Below are 20,769 nucleotides of genomic sequence, written 5' to 3'. Positions count from 1 at the left end.
GAGTTATAAAGTATAGTTGAGATAAAACCATGCACCTGAAAGCCAAGGTAACTGTTTTCAAATCTTAGCTCCACCAGGTATTGTTTCCTTAGGATAAATTTCAAAAGTAGAAAATGTCTGGGTCAAAGTATGCTTATTTAAAATTCTGCTTCATTGCTAAAGTAAAAGGCCAACTTTTAAATTAAAGAGGCCATCTAGTCTAGACGTAGTATGAAATAGGCATAATGTAGTATAAAACAAGGAGATTATAAATAATAGCTACCAGTTACTAAGTATTAAGTAGCTCATGTACACTATTTTATTTTATCATTACAGCACTGCTTTACAGCAAAGAAAAACAAAGCTTTGGTTACTTAACTTTCCTATGTCACACAGTATATAGCAGGGGCAGAGCTGGAATTCAAACCCAAATCTGAACTCCAGTGGAAAGGGTATTAAAAAGGAAAATGCAGAATGGCAGATGGGCCACTGCTGAAATATTTTTTTTCTTTTTACCAATCCAGAACAAGGCTTGGTGTTAATAACATGTACTTATATGTCACTTAGAATAGTTCCTAGTACATAATAAGTGCTTCACATATTTTACTTCATTTAATTCTTATAACAACCTATGAGGTAGGTACTATAATTATCTCCATTTTATAAATAAGGAAGTGGAACATAATCAATTTAAGGAAAAAGCATCACACAAGAGTTCAAAGTATATATTCAATTGAGCCTTTTTAGTAAATTGAAAATAACTTAAATGTTTATTAATAGACAACAAGATCAACAAATTAAAGCCTAACTAAGCCACAGAATACTGTTAAAAAGCAAAATAGATTTATAAGTACTGATATGGAAAGTTATTTCAGATATATTCCTGAGTGAAAAGAAAGAAACAGTAGATTAGGAAGTGTAACATGATTCCATTTATATTTAAGAATGTATAAATACATGACACATGTAAAAAGGGAATTCTAGAAAAATTTTCATCGAATTTAACAGTAGTCTCTTACAGTGAGTAACACTGAAGAGGAAGAAAGGGACTTTTGCTTTTAGCATTATACTAAATAGTATGAAAACTAAAGATCTAGAGAAAAGAGATATAGACCTTATAATTCACAAAACACTACTTATCTATGAGCATATTCCTTAAATTATCATATCACTTAAATTGTTTTTAAACATCTGAGAAAAACACAAACCAACACTATAAGCATATTTTAAATATGACAAAGAAATCTATTCTTTGAAAATTGTATAGCTGTTCAATACCTGAATTATACACATTTAAGTGACTGCAGATGACTTTACAAAGGAGACTACCGTGGTGCAGGGTGTCAGCAGCCCTCACCTTTACTGTAGCAATTGTGGCACAGTTACCAGGTGCTACACCAGACAGTGCCATTCCCAATAAAATCCATTCACAGTGAATTTCTAGTAAATCCACTAAATAAATACACTATGAAGATATTTTACATGGCCTCTACTATTTCTATACTACTATTCCTAAACTACTTCACCATTGAATATGCCTTGAGTTAAATGCATTCCAATACCTTATAACCACAGTGCCTATTCAATATTCAGCAAGGGGAGTATAAATTGTCTGCTGGTATGGCAAAAGGAAAGCCATAATCAAAGAGAATCAGAATATTTTTGAGAAGGTTTTATTACAGAAAACTACAGAAAACAATTCACAAAGCCTTGTCTGCATAAGAAATTTTTTTCAACACTGAAGCATTTTAAACATATTTCATTCCTCGGATACTGTGTAAGACAAGTATGTAAGTGAACACAGAACTTAAGACAGCTTTTAAAACACAGGTTAAAGATACAAATAGAAATCACTTAACACAAATAACTAAATATCCAAATAATAGAAATAATTAAATCAAACATACTCACCATTGAAAGGATTGATTCCTGCCCTTATTCTTGAAATAATAGCTTCTTTTACTTCTTTTTTTTTCACACATCGAATACCCAAATTTTGAAAACTAGAAGGGAAACACAAAACTTTCAAGAGCTAACACAGGGACACACAAATGAGATTTTACTAAAGAATACTGCAAAAATCAAGCATATATCCAACACTGAGGAGTCATCATAATGTCAGATGGAGATATTAAAAGCATGAAATACATTTCCAATTCCTATGATAAAGATGTGAGGATAAAAAATGGGGTTATATTTCTAAGAGAACTGTTAAAGAGAAAAGTAATATATACTATAGTACTTTTATATACAGTGTTTTACAGTTATATGTTACTAACATTCCTGCATCAAATATATCAAAGTAGACAAAGATTAATAGGAAAGCAACACCAAAAAGCTAAAATTCACCTCCCCAAAAAATTCATGATCAAATCAATAGAATCTGTACATTTGATAATATAAAACAAAACTTATAAAAAGTTACCCACAGGCTGACACCTACATGTATAGTTTTGCTGAGCTCATAAAAATGCTGACTACATGTTTTTAAAATGTGTGCAGACTACCAACATTTAAAACTCAGGTAACTGCATATAAACATTCCTGCTTTCTCTTGAATATTTTAAAGGCAACAATAGACTGGCACAGAAACACCTGCCTGGAGCTAAGTACCTGCAGACCCATTCACACAGGGTTTTCCAGTTGGCTGCAGTGCCTGCTAGTCCTCTTATACTTCAGCCTCTCCACTCCACAGACATCTGGTTTCTGACTACAAATGACTTCACTACTAACAGCAGTGGAATATGTTTTATGCCTTATCACATGAAGTTATAATAATCATTTATCATAAGAAAGCATCAAACTATGTATTTTTTTTATTAGACAGATATTTAAAACTAACAATAATATTTAACCAGAGTTTCAAAATGTCATTTATGGAAAATTTCTCAACAGCTACAAATACTACCAATTTGCATATGTGTAGTACAGATGATGGTGGGGGGAACTCCCCTACCACCACTAGTCATACTTGTTCCCACATGGAAAAACCATGACATCATTAAAATTGGGTGGGTGTGAATAAAGAAGCAAAACTTGGTTATAATAACATTACTATTTGCTCAAACTTCACATGGCCCTTGGCAACAGGAGGTCACTTGCCGTGTTTGCCCCCTCTATGCTCTGTTGTCTTACTGTTCATGCTTTTCATATTTACCACCCTTGTGATTTTTAACACCTAAAATATCTTTAGCACTTCCTTCTTCTGCCTCCAATAATTAAAAAATAAATCTTGAACTTGTAATCCTTTCTTGAACCCTAAAACCATATTTCTCTTCAAAAGTATTCCACTTCTTTGAAAGATTCTTAGGTTGGGTCTCACTTTTTCTTTGACAAAAGATTTTAAAGGACTCTTTGTTTTAAGATATTTACACATTACTTGATAGTTTCATCTGAATAATCCTATTTGAGTGCTACTCACACATAAATTTTGACATAAGGAAACCAAGATGACAGAGATTATCTGAGTCAATTATTCATTCATTCATATTCATTCAACAAGTTCTGGAGTTCCTACTATGTACCAAGGACTGTGATGAGTAATGGGAATATACAGTCCCTCCTCTCATGGAGCTCGGAGTCTAGAGCAGGTGTAAACAGTTTGAAGGGACTTGTGTGTGCTGGTTAGTCGCTCAGTCCTGTTTGACTCTCTGCAACCCCATGGACTGAAGCCTGCCCGGTTCCTCTATCCATGGAATTCTTTAGGCAAGAATACTTGAGTGGGATGCCATTTCCTTCTCCACTGAAAGGACTTGCGTTGGTCAAATTTGTGTCAATGTGAAAATCAGAATAATAATGCTAGTAATAGATTAGCATTCAATTACAATGCATTGACTATAAGAATCCATGAGTCTGGACTTCCCTGGTGGCTCAAAATCTGCCTGTCAATGCAGGAGACACAGGTTAGATCTCTGATCTGGGAGTATCTCACATGCCATGGAGCAACTAAGCCTGTGTGCCACAACTACTGAGCCTGTGCCCCAGAGCCCAGGGAGCTGCAACTACTGAAGCGAGTGAACCCTATAACCTGTGCCCCACAATAAGCGATGCCCACACATCGCAACTAGAGAGTAGCCCCTGCTCTCTGCAAATAGAGAAAGCCTGTGCGCAACGAAGACCCAGCACAAACAAAAATAAATCAACAAAATTATCTGTCAAAAAAAGAATCCATGAGTCTATACTGGTATTTTTTCAACTGAGGCAGGGGAATATGGGTAAGTTTTTCTTTACAATAGAATGCCAATTAATATCACCAATGGGAAAAAACTTGTATCACCATCTCCTGAAGTATTACTTTGAGAACAATACAGCATCACCTCTGTAGATTTCTCATCCAAAATATTTCATGTTAACATGAACACAATCATGAGCAACCACTCAGACTAACCCACGTTGAATAACATTCTTCAAAACAAATAATATTCTTCAAAAATGTTAATGTCATGAAAAACCAACACAAGTTGAGAAAATATTCTAAGTTAAAGGAGACTAAATAAGCATGACACCTAAATACAACGTATGATCCTTAACAGGATTTTGGATTGAGTGGCAAGGTTCAGTTCACTTCAGTTCAGTTGCTCAGTGGTGTCCAACTCTTTGTGACCCCATGAACCACAGCACGCCAGGCCTCCCTGTCCATCACCAACAGTTTTCATCACCACTGAGTCAGTGATGCCATCTAACCATCTCATCCTCTGTTGACCCCTTCTCCTCCTGCCTTCAATCTTTCCCAACATCAGGGTCTTTTCAAATGAGTCAGCTCTTCGCATCAAGTGGCCAATATAATGGAGTTTCAGCTTTAACATCAGTCCTTCCAATGAACACCCAGGACCGATTTCCCTTAGGATGGACTGGTTGGATCTCCTTGCAGTCCAAGGGACTCGCAAGAGTCTTCTCCAACACCACGGTTCAAAAGCATCAATTCTTCTGCGCTCAGCCCTCTTTATAGTCCAACTCGCACATCCATACATGACCATTGGAAAAACCACAGCCTTGACTAGACGGACCTTTGTTGACAAAGTAATGTCTCTGCTTTTTAACATGCTGTCTAGGTTGGTCATAACTTTCCTTCCAAGGAGTAAGCGTCTTTTAATTTCATGGCTGCCGTAAAGGCATTATTGGGCATCACTGGACATAAATAAGGTAGTCCAAAAATCTAACTGCCTATACCTAAAAGATCAGTCCTGGGTGTTCACTGGAAGGACTGATGCTGAAGCTGAAACTCCAATACTTTGGCCACCTGATGCAAAGAGCTGACTCATTGGAAAAGACCCTGATGCTGGGAGGGATTGGGGGCAGGAGGAGAAGGGGACGACAGAGGATGAGATGGCTGGATGGCATCACCAACTCGCTGGACGTGAGTTTGGGTAAACTCCGGGAGTTGGTGATGGACAGGGAGGCCTGGCGTGCTGCGATTCATGGGGTCGCAAAGAGTCAGATACGACTGAGCAACTGAACTGAACTGAACTGAAGGCTGACAAAGAAGAGCCAGAGAAATAAGAAGTAAAACAGAAGAGTCTGTTCTCAGAAAACAAGGAGTAATTATGTTTCAATAAGTCAATAATCTACAATGTAAAACATTGGGAGGTGAAATAATACAAATAGGAAGTATTCCTTGCCAAGTTTGTACAACCAGATAGTTTATGCTTTGTGCTGCTACTAAAGTATATTTTCTAAATGGTTACTACTTGTATTTAAGGAGGCTACTAATCTTTTCCTGTTGCAATCGGTTTCATTTTTTTCTCACAAGCAATACATGTTCATTACAAAAAGAATTATAAAATGAACATCAGTTAAAAGAAGCACATAAAACCCCACAATTCTTCCTACCCAGAGACAGCTGCTATCAACATCTTAGTGTTTAAATTATCACGTATATGTACACACTTACTTTGAAAAACTAACACAACATTGTTGATCAATGATACTCCAATATAAAATTTTAAAATTTTAAATTATTTATCACACTACATTGTAAAGCCTTCTTTTATTTATCTAAATATTGGGAACATCTTTTTATACAAAGACATTTTTGCAGTGTTATTTTTAAGGCTACATAGGAGTTCACTGCATGGAGGTACCAGTTTAACTAATCTCCCTCTGTTTTATAATCCAGATTGCTTCTAACTTTTTGCCATTACAAAGCTTCAATGAACATCATTACAGCTAAGTTTCTGAACATGCTTAATTAGATTATTTCCTCAAGATAAATTCCTAGAAGTAGAATTGCTAGTTCAAGAGACATTCATATAATTTCAGGCTTTGCTGAAATTATAGTGCCTACCAGAAAGATTATATTTATTTACACTTTCACCAATAGGATGAAAATGAACCCAGCAGCCTCACACACAAAGTACTATATATCTATTTTAAATTTTAAAGCTATTGTTGTATGTTAATGTTATACTGCCTTTTTCAAATAAAAATCCCAGTTTTCCAGGTGATTTTTTCACATCTGACAATTTTTAAGTTAGAGAAATCCTTTCATAAACTGTTCAAACTAAGAAAGAAAACTGCAGCATAAAATAAGTTTATGTTTACTTTTAGTTACAATAAAGAAGTACTCCTACTACCATCATGGGCTATGTCTACTAATAAAAAATGAAAGGGTAGTTCTAATGTAAATGATAAGAGAATGCAAATATATACTACAGTAAATAGAAGTACAGTGAGGAATTGATTTATTCTGCCAAAAAGTAACAGAGGTACATAGATAGGAATCCTATTCTTATACTATTCCTAAAAATGTCTGTGACTATGTACTTACAACAAAGGTCTGCGTTCTTGCCCAAATTCTGCTTCATAGTAGCCATCTCTGCAGTCTTTTCCTACTAAATCATGAGGATGAGGTTTATATGGGTCATTCTTTGTTACTAATGTAATTCTCACTTTTCCTTTTCCATAATAGTTCAAAATCTGAAAAGGGGGGAAATTAAATATGTGATCCATAAATATGTCTCACCAACAACTGAATTATAAAATTTACATCAGTACCAGAATTTATACTAAATAGTTCAATTTACATCATATAGTTAGCACTGGATAAACTACAACTGACTGGTAACTGCAGTATGCATGAAACTTTCCAGAGGATACCAGTAGGGAAGAATTTACCTCTCAGTTCCTTGGTATATCATTTTGTGCCCTAATTTCAACTGTTTATATCATCTGATTTTGCTTATTTTCCTTTGAAAACAAGTCAAAGTATACTAAAATAGTATCACAGTGGATGAGGAAATTCTAAGGTGCTGAGTCACTGAATGCCATGCTGCTATATTCATTGCCATACCATTGCCATGCCATACCATAACATCCCTTCAAAGTATATATTTAAGCCACAATGGAAATGATAGTACATAAATATGATCACTTAAGTAACTTAATACATGACATTTCATTTCACAAATATATTTGTTAATCAGTAAGCATATCCCAAGTGTTCACTGTATAATAGGCAATAAATCAAGCTGAGTTTTGCAAAATTAAGTTTTCACACAGAACACTGAGAATGAAGAGAAGAGTTAAACATGGGAAAGGAAGGAGGAGCTTGTGGGAAGGAGTTAATATTTACTTTGGAAGCTAGCAAATTTGTAAGCACAAAGCAGGAAACATAAAAAAACAGCATACAAGGGAGCAAGGCAGTTAAGTAAAAATGGGTGGCTTCACAGGTAAAAGGGCATTAAAATCCTGAACTCTGAATTTAAACTTAATTTGAACAGTAATCAGAAAGTATTTATTGCCTTTCTGAATAAAAGAGAAAGTAAAAATTTACGAATATAGGGTTGGAAATTCCCTGGCAGTCTGGTGGTTAGGATTCTGAGCTTCCACTGCAAGGGGCACAGATTTGATCCATGGTTGGGGAACTAAGATCCTGGAAGCAGTGTACTGCAGCCAAAAAAAAAAAAAAGTGAAAGGTAGGCTAATGTAGAACTCAAGCTGCAAAGTTGTTCAGAACATGTTGTAATGGCAAGGATACAGATCATAGAAATATTTAAGAGACTATATAGAATAAGCTGAATTATGGAGAAGAGTTAAAAATTGCTCTTATAGGAAAGGATTACTGTTTTCTTATTTACTTTTTAGTAACATCTCTCCCATTTTAATATTAAAAAAAGACTTAGATAACTCAAATCTACATTGCTAACAAAAAATGTGATAAAAGATTGGAATTTGGAATTCAATATGTAATTTTGCTACTGGTTTGTTATATAACTTAGCATTTTCTTAAAGTCCAATAGAGTAAATTTTGTAAATAATGTAGTTATAAAACAGTAGCTTAAAATCTACTGATAAAACATTGAATAATGCTTTTCAAAATGCACTCTGCCATTAAGGTTTTAAACTGGCATTTAAAGAATAAAAAAATCATTAAAAATGGAAGAAAATTTATATACAAATATAAATATAGCATAGTTTATAAATACAGTATATTACCACAGTCATTCTGGATTACAAAATTACTTTCAAATTTTATGCTAACATGAAAACACTGTATTTAAAAAGTGACAATATTTCAAATCAGTCAAGACAACCCAGAGTATCAGGGACAAGCAATAAAGATAAGGAAAAAAAAGACAAAAATGTTTTCTTTATCCATAGCCCCTAGATTAGCCAACTGACTGCAGGAAGAATTCTAAGTCAGTTCCCAAATACATGTTTTTAAACTCCAGAACAATTCTGCCCACCTCTGGAAGGAGAGAAAGCTTTTTCCTCATTAGCTTTTTGTCCCACGAAAGGGATAATCATGCAAAAGCTGCCAATGTACACTAACCACTGGATATCACTTAGAGTAACACACAAGTATAACTATCTGCAGGAATGAAGAGTCCACACTATACTTAAATGTCCCAAGCACGCTCTCCACTAGGGATTAATTAAAAAGAAAAAAGAGGGGAAAAAAAAGAAAAGAAAAGCTGGTGGAGATCACTGTGAAGAAGCTGGATCTTTAAATAATTGCTGTAGCTAAAGTATGAAGCAACTAAGAGACATACACACACACAGGAGCATTCCATTACCTGGATGGATGGGTATGTTCTGTTGTTGTCTGTGCTGTGCTCCCCTGGAATGCTGCCTGCTGATCGCCCTTCACATTTGTATCTAAAACGCATTCCCCTTTGCCTGGGTTGCTCAATTATCTCTATACGTGTGTTAACCCCACCTGGAAATTTTAAAAGGGGGAAGAGTGAAATTACAATCAAAATAATAATGGATTTTAACCATTTTGCTTTTTAGAAAATAGTAGTCTAAAAAATGTTCCCTCTCTACTAAATAACAAGGTTGAAATGCAATTATCCAAGACTGGGTGTTGAAGACACTCCTCTCTCATTCAAACTGCAATCCCTTACTGTGTAAACACAAGTCATTCAAATCATATTTACTGGTTAGCACTTTATCGTTTAATATCTGTAACTAATGCTACCATGAAGTTCTGTGATAACCACTTCAGAGATACCCACTTACATGAGACCAAACAGAAGGGTTTTCCCCCAAAATTCTCCAAGAAGGGTCAAGAAGATAGTCTTCAGAAGTACAATATTATATTCCAAAAGTGACTTTGCTTGATTTTACATTAGGCTTATCTTAACAGTGTACTAAGACTGTTCATTGAAAATAAAAATGCAGAAGGAAATGTTAAGTTTTTCTAATATCTCCATTGGACTCTTAAGGACTTACACATAGTACATCAAAACAACTTCCAGAAGGGACTTAGGTTCAAAAGAATTTTCAGTCAATCCCTCTAAAGTATAAGACACTATAGAGGAAAATAATTATTTACTTTCTGTAACGAACGTAATTCAAAATATACCTTTAGAATGAACTACTGACATACACAACAATGTGGATAAATATGTAAATATGCTCAGTGAAAGAAGTCAAATCAAAAGTGCACATAATTTTATGTGTTATGATTCCATTTATATAAAACTCTAGAATATGTAAACTAATCTATAATGAAAGAAAGCCGATCACTGGTTGCCTAAGCATAGGGATGTGGAGTGGATGAGGAACTTTGGAGGACAACAGACATGTTAATTACTTGACTGTGTTGATCTCAAAATTGTATAAATATGTCAAAAGTTATCAAATTGCATACTCTATAAAGTGTACATTAGTTATATGCCAATAAAGGTGTCTAAAACATATGCACCTTTATCCCCTCTTATTATCCAAACCATTGAAATGACAGTTAAATAAAGCACACCAGTGTGCTTACAAGTAGGATATTAGCAATGTATCTTTATTTCGGGGGTATAAAGATGTCTTCCATGAAAAAACCCCAAATCAAAAACCACAACCCCCCAAAAAACCCCTGCCTCAATCAGTTTAGTGATTTCTAAATTCCCACAGTTAGATATCCATTTATTTAACTAAAGGCTTATCCTCTGTTAGGATGCAAGCAAATCTTCAGAAAGGGTAACACAGTGGGTCTTATCAGTGCAGTATGGGGAAGAGGCCTTTTGAGTCCAACTCAGCCACTTCCTAACATTGAAGACACTGGAAATCTCTTAAGTTTCCTCCTCTATAAAATGGACATAATAACAATAACACCTATCACATAGGGTGTTGTTAAGATCAGGGATAACGTGTTTCTTACCAAGTGTCAGGCATATAACAAATATTCAATAAATGGTTTATTCTTATTCTAGATGCTTTATTGAAAGCAGTAATTTATAGTGGTACCATGACAGTAAAACAACTGCTACTTTCAAGGATCTTACAGAACAATGTGGCAAACAACACGAATTATTAGACTATAGAGGAGGGAATAAAACAAAATTTTGCTTATGCTAACAAAATTCTGCATAAAATGATAATAAGAGCAAAAGAGTCAGGAAAGCCTATCCTATGTCAAGGAAAACAAAAGTTACTGAAATACTGGGTGGGGAGTTAGGAGGAGGAAGGAAGAAAGGCAGGCATTTCGAGGGAAAGGGAAGAGGGTGTTCAAAGGTAGTGGCACAGAAAAAAAGAGCTAAAGAATCACATGACAGCCCCAGTGGAGCTGAGATACACTTCTACCCTTAGAAAGAAAACCAGAACCAGAGTACATCTGGGATTGGGATTTCACTCTGAGTGACAGAAAATCAATTAATGGTTTTATGCAGGGGAATCACATGATCAGATTGACATTGTAAAGTAAGAATTCTGGTGGCAGTAGACAGACTGAAAAAAGAGAAAGCAAGGTGATCAGTTTAGAGGCTGTTACAGCAATGTGGGAGATGATAAGGGTATATGAGAAATTTGGTAGTGATAACAGGAATCAAGGATTATTTACAAGACAAAACTGACAGTACTTAGTGACAATGAACATTAGGGTTAACAGAAAGTATCGCTGATGGCTCCATATTTTCTAAGTATTACTGGTATCTTTAATTCTATTGTTTGGTTTAGATTCTTTGCGCTTGAATTTACTGTCTATCTGTTTACTCTAAACACAAGGAGCCAGAGAAAAGTGACTTTAAGCTAATCAAATTTATAATACTTGTTTCAATTTTACTGAAAAATGCAAGGCACACAGATGAGTATTTCAATTTCACACCCTTGGGAGGGATAAATCGGGAGACTGCAATTGACATCTATACAGTACTATATATAAAACAGATAACTAATAAGAACCTACTGCACAGCACACGGAACATACTCAATACTCTGTAATGACCTGAATGAGAAAAGAATCTAATAAGAGTGGATATATGTGTGTGTGTACATATATATATATATATATACATGTATATATATACATGTATATATATATGTATGACTCACTTTGCTGTACAGGAGAAACTAACACAACATTGTAAATCAACTATGCTCCAATAAAAATTAATTAAAAAAAACAATTTCACATCCTTATATATATCCTCATATATTTCAAATAATCAAATTCACATTTCAGTTTCAAATATTTCACATACTTGCATATCCTTGTAGGAGTATTTAAAAGAAAGTACATTTTCCTCTCAAAATGAAGTTCAAAATACTCAACAGTATTTTTTAAGTAATATCTTAAATCATCTATGTGGTTGAACTAAAGGTCAAATAAATCCCTGCCCACTGCTTACTTAAAGGTGTCTTAGTGGGAAGCTGACACAGAATGACATCATTAATGGTAAGTGGCTAACTTTTAAGGGAGGAGTGTGAATAGAAGTGCTAGGCTTAAAGTGAGCATTCAAATATTTTTCATTGGTTACACAAAACTTCCTTAAACTAGAAAGTGTGTTTAAGAAAATAGTTTGTGGACAAGAGAACAGAAAAACAGTTGTTGAAACATTAAATAAAATATTTTTAAAAGATGTTTGAATACTAAGAATGACATATATTAGTTATCATATAATATCAAGTACTTTTAAAACCCCTGAACTCTCTTTCTGTTGCAGAAGCTCTTTAATGGTAAAAGTCTGACAATCAGAGTCTATTGTAATATTCTCCATTCCCCTAGCTGGAAATAATCTCCTGCTCTAAACTACTGCAGCATTTTGTTTATGGCAATTATTGCAAATAACTGTGAGGGAAGACTTACTGTTTTATTTCTTCTTTAAAAAAAAAAAGCTATTTGTTTTATTTCTTCAAGCTACCTGAAGGCAGGAATTGTGCCTTACTCCTCAGTGTCTTGCACAGATATTCAGGAAATATCTGTGGAATGCATGACTGAAAATCTGGAGATCTTGTTTTGTTTGTGTAAATCACACGAACATTGAAGGACTATATTAATAATTATTTGGATTTTCCTTATTAGGTTCTACTACTAGGAAAAATAAATGCAGAGTACATCATGAGAAACACTGGGCTGGAAGAAGCACAAGCTGGAATCAAGATTGCCAGGAGAAACATAAATAACCTCAGATAAGCAGATGACACCACCCTTATGGAAGAAAGTGAACAACTAAAGAGCCTCTTGATGAAAGTGAAAAGAGGAGAGTGAAAAAGTTGGCTTAAAGCTCAACATTCAGAAAACAAAGATCATGGCATCTGGTCCCATCACTTCATGGGAAATAGATGGGGAAACAGTGTCAGACTTTATTTTTTGGGCTCCAAAATCACTGCAGATGGTGACTGCAGCCATGAAATTAAAAGACGCTTGCTCCTTGGAAGGAAAGTTATGACCAACCTAGACAGCATATTCAAAAGCAGAGAGGTTACTTTGCCAGCAAAGGTCTGTCTAGTCAAGGCTATGGCTTTTCCAGTGGTCATGTATGGATGTGAGAGTTGGACTATAAAAAAAGCTGAGTGCCGAAGAATTGATGTTTTTGAACTGTGGTGTTGGAGAAGACTCTTGAGAGTCCCTTGGACTGCAAGGAGATCCAGCCAGTCCATCCTAAAAGAGATCAGTTCTGGATGTTCACTAGAAGGACTGATTGTGAAGGTGAAACTCCAATACTTTGGCCACCTGATGTGAAGAACTGACTCATTTGAAAAGACCCTGATGCTGGGAAAGATTGAAGGCTGGAGGAGAAGGGGACGACAGAGGATGAGATGGTTGATGGCATCACTGACTCAATGACATAAGTTTGGGTAAACTCTGGGAGTTGGTGATGGACAGGGAGGCCTGGCGTGCTTCAGTCCATGGGGTCGCAAAGAGTCAGACACGACTAAGCGACTGAACTGAACTGACTAGGAAAAATGTTGTTTGTAAGTGCTAAAATCACTATACCTTCATACTCCTCATATCTACTCATCTTCTAATTTCTTTATGTTTATAACTTAAAAAAGCTTCCCACTTATAAATCATTTATATCATGCCTCTGTACAGTGTATCAGTGACTTCCTTCCTCAGTACCCTGTTTTAAAGCGCTATCCTTCCTGAAGATAAAAAGTGGTGAAATGCAATCATTTATGGAATGGAAGACAGTAAAACATAAATTAGGGAAGTTAGAGAAAATGAGTACTCTTAACTATGATTATCTCAATAGAAATGTCTTCAAAACTGGTTCTAAGCAAGTAGATCACTGTACTTTTCTTTAACCAATATTGTGCAAAGCTGGGATTGACTCCTAAATATTTAATCGTACTGTAAAATGCTAATGCAGACTAGAACAATATCTGAAATATAGCCAAAATGTTTGCAAGATATATTTATGTTTTTATTTGCACTTAGGCAAGAAAGAGTACTACTTGATTTTTTAAGATTAAAAAAAGAAAGTACATTTAAAAAAAGAAAAAAGTAAAGTATACTGAAATAAAAGTTAAAAATGGATGATCAATTGTCAGACAGGCAGATTATTAACTAAAACTTTACAGGTAGCACTGGGAACCAGAATTAGTTGAACAGTGAAAAAAATGTTTATTGCAGTAATTAAAACACTCTTAATTTTAAGACACTTCTCATTTGATCCTCTTAACTTAATCTCACAAAAACAGGACAGCAAATATTATCCCATTTCACAGTTGATAAAACTAAAGTTCAAAACTATATGAAGTTATAAGAAAAAGAAATTATGAATGATATTAGTAAATATGACAGCTGGGATCCTGAGGGGGGGACATCAAATTTAACAGAACAACAAGCATAAAAATAGCTGGAGATAAAGTCACAGTAACTGATACAGCAAATGAGCTAAAATAAATGCAACTTAGTTTAAGAAAATAATGCATCTTGTTGGATCCTATTTGGATCCAACAAAATTCCTAGAACAGAGTTCATATTGGGGCTATATATCAGAATCATATAGGTAGCTTTTTCAAAAAATACATACCCTGACCACACCTGAGATCTGCGGAACTGAAATAGAAATCAATCTAAAGCCTGGACCTATTTGTGGAAAAAACCTTCCAAGCAATTTGAACACACTCCTGATTAAGAACCACTGCCCTAAAACATAAAGAGGTGGAAACCACAAGGCACATATCTAGAGAAGCAATCCCCAAATTCATGTACAAGGATGAGCCAGGTGATGGATAAACTAGGCACAGGAATTCTGACTACCTGTTAACTCTCTCCCTCTCTCAAACGTTTTACCCAAAAGCAAGCAAGAGAAAAAGTACTATTATAGAGACAGCCTTCAATTACACTGATTTATTTAAAATATACCTTTTACAAAATTAGTTACTGTAACTACCATCAGTAACATTTCTTCCAGGACAGCATGCCAATGTGACACACCACAATTTTGAGTAACTGACTAGAGACTGCATCTCGTTCACTGAAGGACTGGATAACAGACTGCTGTAGACTCAAAGGAGCAAATGGAGCTAACAATATATAATTTTCCAAATATCACCTCTACTCACTTTGGAGAAAAAGAAAAGACCTATTATTCTTTCCTCAAATCTAGGAACCCAACTGAATTATGCTGCTCTTTCTTCACCTCAAGACACAGGTGAGTTTTTTCCATTTCTTCCCAATTATGATAAAAATTTAGAGATACCATTTCCTACATAGATGACATTACATCCAATTAACAAAAGGGCAAAGAAAACTCAAGACTCTTCCCATAAGGTCAGAAGGAGACTAACACAGAAGATGCAGAAGAAATCAGACGAAGGATAGGTGGGTAAGTTATATCAATCAAATTACCAAAAGAACATGTGGTTTATTTCCTAAACAATTTTTTATTTACTTTTTTCTTCAGAATGCTATCATTTAAGTGGACCAAGGAGATGGCCTCCAAAGATCACTGTCAACTTCTACTCCCCTAGTTTAAATACATACAGAACCACTTCAACATATTTACAAGTAAATAGGAATTCTTACATATTCTTAAAAGGTACATTTTCTATCTAGCATCTGGTTAGTCTATTTTTATGAAAACTTAATGTTTCATAAAATTCTATAATTGTTAGGTTACTTAAACAATATTAAGTGCCAAATGTGCCTAGTAGCACCTATTTCTTAGAGTTCTGAGTCCCAAAACAGCTCCACTACAGAAGAAAACTAACATTTATGGGCATATATTACCTCATTTGCTCCTATTAAGACTGCATAGTTAGACCCATTTTCAAATCACAGAGGGGCAGAACTAGAATAAAAACCAACCTGAAGTCCAGGTTTACTCCAATATATCAGATTAACTCTCTCATCTGGGCTTTAAGAATCCAAATAAGGGATGTGCAGAAGAATACTTGATTATATATGTACCATAAACTAAATAAGAGATGTAAAAAAATCTGGCAAAGAGATCCTACTGCTAGAGAATCCACTGCTGTTGGGGTATGGAGTGGAGGAATAAGTCTTAAAAAAAATATAACTTCCAGGATGAAATAAACTAGAGAAACTAAATTAAAAATATATGGCAGGACCAAATCATCTGGGCAATTAAGACTGCCATATTTAAATATGAAAATTATAGGATGCCCATTTAAATATGAACCAAACAAATAATTTTTTACCATACATATACTCCGTGCAATTATTTGGGTCTACAAACACAATCATTTGCAGAAAACACAGCTGAGGGAAAGACGGAATAAAAGGAAATTATGAGTCCCTCAAATTACATTTGAGAAAGATACTACACACACCCCAGGTGTTCCTAATTATGACTCTCCTCTGATTCCTCCCCAGTCATTTCACTAGCTCATTCCCTTCACTCTATGTCTATCATATATCACCCTAATTTCTTTATAATACTGTTATCTTGACATTTTCACATACTGCACTTCTGAAGCAGCCTTCATGTTTATGTGTTTAGTTTTTTATACAAAAAAAAGCATTTTCTTTACCTACCAATTTCAGCATCCAGTTTTATCATCAAAATTGTGTCATACACTGATTTTTCCTCCTTACTCAAAAGAGTTCTCTTGAAATTTACACTACAAAGGTGATAAGCAGTGGGTCTGCAGATATAATTTCTTCGTGTACTTCCTATTACATGATGTAGCAGAATGATACTAAAGAAAACTGAATATACTATACACAAAATAGATAAGCAACAAGGATATACTGTACAGCACAGGGAATTATATCCAGTATCTTGTAACAACATATAATGGAATATAATCTGCAAAAAAAACCCAGTCACTATGCTGTACACATGAAACTAAAACAATACTATAAATCAACTATATTCCAATTTAAAAAATAATAATTTTTAAAACTGTAAATAAAATTATCTAAATTTTAATACATATTTTACCAAAGACAGTACTATTTATTAGTAAACAAAGCACACAAAAACATTTGCACCTTCTACTGGAATAAGGAGAAGCTTTAAATTCAGACCAAAAAATAGCTAATTTTATTTACCTTAAAACAGATTAGAATCATAAATATACAAGAGTAAGGACTGCTTATGTATACCTTGGATGGGATTGAGAACTTTTTTTTAATGCCTATCCTAATTAATTGTGTCAAAAGAATGGAATCAAGGTGTAATTTTTTTTAAAAAAAGTAATCAAGACAGCTTAATAGAACTCGAGCTGTGAAATCCTAAATATGACAATTTAACTGAACAAAATTTAGAATCATACATATAGTCCCAGTTATTCATAGTACTTCTATAATTTTATTTATGAGATTATGATGTTACTGTCATATTATACAGACCATATATTCAACTACAGACACCTATTTACATATAACATCCGGTGAGAAATGAAGAAACAGTCTTAAATGCTTGGTAATCAATAAAAATACTTTCTGAGGTTTTTATACTCTGTACTACAAACTATAAACTAGACAATGGTAAACTAAGCAGAAGTTTTTTTCAGTTACTCTTTTGCTTAAATTACTGTTTCAAAACAGGATGGGAGCTTATAATTTTGTGAATCTTTTTCTCTAAGATTTTTACAAATGATTAAGGAAAGTACACCCAGATTTTTCCTTAGTAGTTTTCAAACAACAGAATTACAATTTAAATAACTTGTTACATTTTAAATAGTGTCATTTTAATATAATTCCAGAAAAGGGGAGGGTGATAACTACCCTTTAAAATTTTCCCCCCTCCATTTAGGAAATCAGTCCTCTCACTAAGACAAAAACAAATGTCATTAAACAAGTTTAAATTGTACCACATTTTTAAATGATGTGGGTCTTACAATAGTCCATATAAATGGCTAATTCTTCTTTCTCTCTTTTGAATGGATTACAAGTGTTACATTCACACCATATATGAACAAAGTTTGGTTAAATTACCAGAAGGCTGATTTTTCTGTTTACTTTATTATGCTAACCATTCTTTAACTTTCATACAAAATCCTTCCGAGAGTCAATAAATTAACCAAGTGTTTCAATCATCTTTGCACTTTTAATCTCAACATGGTCTGAATTTATGAATTTACAAGATTATCTGAAAGTTTAGGGTCACTGAAGTGGCTAAAGAGAAAGTTGAAATATTTTAAACTACATTTGTATTCTCACAGAAAACCACAGACAAACTGAAATCAAATGTCATGTGAACCACCCCAATTTCCTTTTTGGCCTAAAGCAGTAGCTACCTCTTTGTTCTGCTCAACCCCCTTTTTAAAAAAAAAGTCCTTTATGCTTTCTACTTCCTCTTCTCTGGTAGTCATCAGTTTTCTACTGTGGGTCACTGAACCAGGGTGTTGGGAGGATGCAGGTCAAACATAAACAAGCCTCCTTCTTCAGCCTCCTGTTGTCTTCAGCCTCTGGCACAGCGTTAATCCACACTTTAGGCCTCTTTGCCTCTGCTCACGCTTGCAGGGAAGGTGCCTCCAAGAACCGTGACAGACTCCTGTGAAGGTCCCACTCCAAAGCAGCCTACTTGATTTAGTAACCCTTAGGTTGCAGGCTAACCTAAACCACAGCTGGATGGGAGGCTCCCTCCCGCATCCTTTAAGCAGTTTCTAGGTAAAGCAAGAGATCCCCGCATTTACTGTCTACAAATAAGTATTCACGTAAGTGACAGAAAGTTTTCATTCTCACCCGTTACTTTAAAGCACGGGGATCCTAAAAATCCTCTTTTCCCCTTCCTTCCAACAAAAGAGAACAAAACTCGATTTCTGCTCCATAAATTAAAAAGTACGCACTTTACAGTAAAATTGACCCACTTGTTGAAGCAACATTTCCACTTAAGACCTGTTAAAATACCACTGGTGATTTTTAAAGGCGCGTCACATTTGTCCAACTGTCAGCACAACTGCGATCACCTCTTGGCAACGGATGAAACTGAACTTAAAAAAAGATAAGCTCTCCTGAGACCGGAAGGTTCCTCATTCCTATTCTAAAACGAAAAACCACCATTTCAACTTAAATCAATTTAAAAATACGGGAACTCTTTCGTCCTCCTTTATTTAGATTCTTATTACTTCCTTAATCCAAAAACAAAGTCTTCTGGAAGGTCTAAGGTTCCGGCTATTACAATGGCATCAAGTTACAGAGCGTGACTTCGATTTCGCACGCAAACCCTGAACCAGGTCACTTTTAAAAGGCTGACAAACTTACCAGAGGCGATTTTAAAAACAGAATGAGACATAACCAAAACTGGGCCCCCGAAACCCTGAGTAGTTAGACCCTCGGACGCACTCCTTCGCTCCCCGCCGTCCGGGACCCTGCCCACGCCCGGCCGTCGGTAGCCCGCGCCGGGAACACTCACCTGAGGCCATGGCTCCGCTCACAGCGCCGCCCCGCTCCGAGCGTCCGGACCGGAGGCCGCTACAGTCACTCAGCCCGTCAGTCAGTCGGGCCGCCCAGGGACCTCTGCTGGCGGGATCCCCAGTCCCCCTGACCACTCCCAGGGCCTCCTCCTCCTCCTTCCCGCCCTCCTCTGGGCTTGAGGCTCACACCTTCCCACCCGCTTAATCCTCGCGCTCCGGTCACCCGGCGTCGCTCGTCCAGGTGGCAGAAGCCAGGAGGCGGAGCGCAGCGACAGCGGAGAGCAGGTCTGCCTGAGAAGCGGACAGCCCGGCGGGAGGGGGACTTCCAGGGACTGACGTAGGATCCCTCACCTCCGCTACCCCGGGGCGGGGGCGGGGGCGGAGCGTCCTGCGACCTGCGCGCGTGCGTCCGCCCACCGCTGCCGGGCCTCGTCCCGCCCATGCCCCGCCCACCCACCCGTCTCCTGAATCCCGGGTGGGCCCGGGAACCGGTCGGGGAAGCTGCCTCTCCGGGAACGTAGGGAACGCTGGGAGCCGGGGAGTGACGGCCCCGAGCGTGCGAAAGCCGCCGGTCCCCGAGAAATCCCCCTCCTCCAGGATGTTCTTGGGCGCGTGGCTTAAAGTTCAGAAGGGGTGGGAGGGTGCGGTGACGTCGAGAAGGGCCGGCTGCCCGCCCGCGAGCACTTGGGGGCAGGCCCTCCCAGGCTAGGGGAAACGACGGCCGGGGTTTTCGTTGGGTGGTTCCCCCTCTTCCCTCTGTCGCACATGCAAATCTCCGCCCCCGGACCGGCGGGCGGCGCAGCGCGGGCGTCCCGGAGCGCCCTCGAGGGGAAGTGCGGAAGCTGCCGCGGCCTCGGTGAGCCTGTAATTCAGGTATTTGCATTCGGGGACCCCCGCAGTCTGACATCCCTTTGCAACATCTCCTTTGTGAGGGTTCTGTTAACGTACTTGACAAACTGAAAAACTTTTCAAACTAGTAAGGTCCGCAGTGTGAGTTCGTTTCCTCGTTACTCAGGGCTCCAAGTTAATGAAGTGGACACCCCATTGGGATTTGACAGACTCACAAGGAAAGGAGGACGAACGTGTAGCATCAGAATCTAGGATAACTTTTGTTTCCTTCCTGTATAAAGAATTTTGTAAAAAAAAAAAAGAATTTTGTATGTGTCAGTTTAGTTACCCCATTTATAATGTATTATTATCCTCATTTTATAGATGAGGCAATCAGGGTTCAGAGAAGTAACTTGCCTGTACATCAGAATGCTAGTAAAAAAGAACAGTTTAAACTCAAGGTTTCGGACTCCA

General features: G+C 36.6%; 1 protein-coding gene across 1 annotated transcript in view; it reads right to left on the bottom strand.

Moving 5' to 3' along the window:
- Nucleotides 1–19,476, bottom strand: part of REL (REL proto-oncogene, NF-kB subunit) — a 36,664-nt gene extending 17,188 nt beyond the window's left edge. The window contains exons 1-4 of the mRNA XM_052648239.1: nt 19,467–19,476; nt 8,994–9,136; nt 6,746–6,894; nt 1,891–1,982 (exon numbers count right to left, since the gene is read on the bottom strand). Coding sequence (XP_052504199.1) covers nt 1,891–1,982; nt 6,746–6,894; nt 8,994–9,136; nt 19,467–19,476 — 394 coding nt within the window. The remainder of the gene's footprint in view (nt 1–1,890; nt 1,983–6,745; nt 6,895–8,993; nt 9,137–19,466) is intronic.
- Between the last annotated feature and the right edge of the window lie 1,293 nt (nt 19,477–20,769).

Source organism: Budorcas taxicolor, chromosome 11, assembly GCF_023091745.1.
Source record: "Budorcas taxicolor isolate Tak-1 chromosome 11, Takin1.1, whole genome shotgun sequence".
NCBI classification, from domain to species: domain Eukaryota; kingdom Metazoa; phylum Chordata; class Mammalia; order Artiodactyla; family Bovidae; genus Budorcas; species Budorcas taxicolor.
Note: the sequence above shows the minus strand (reverse complement) of the source record. Positions and strands in the feature narration are given on the sequence as shown.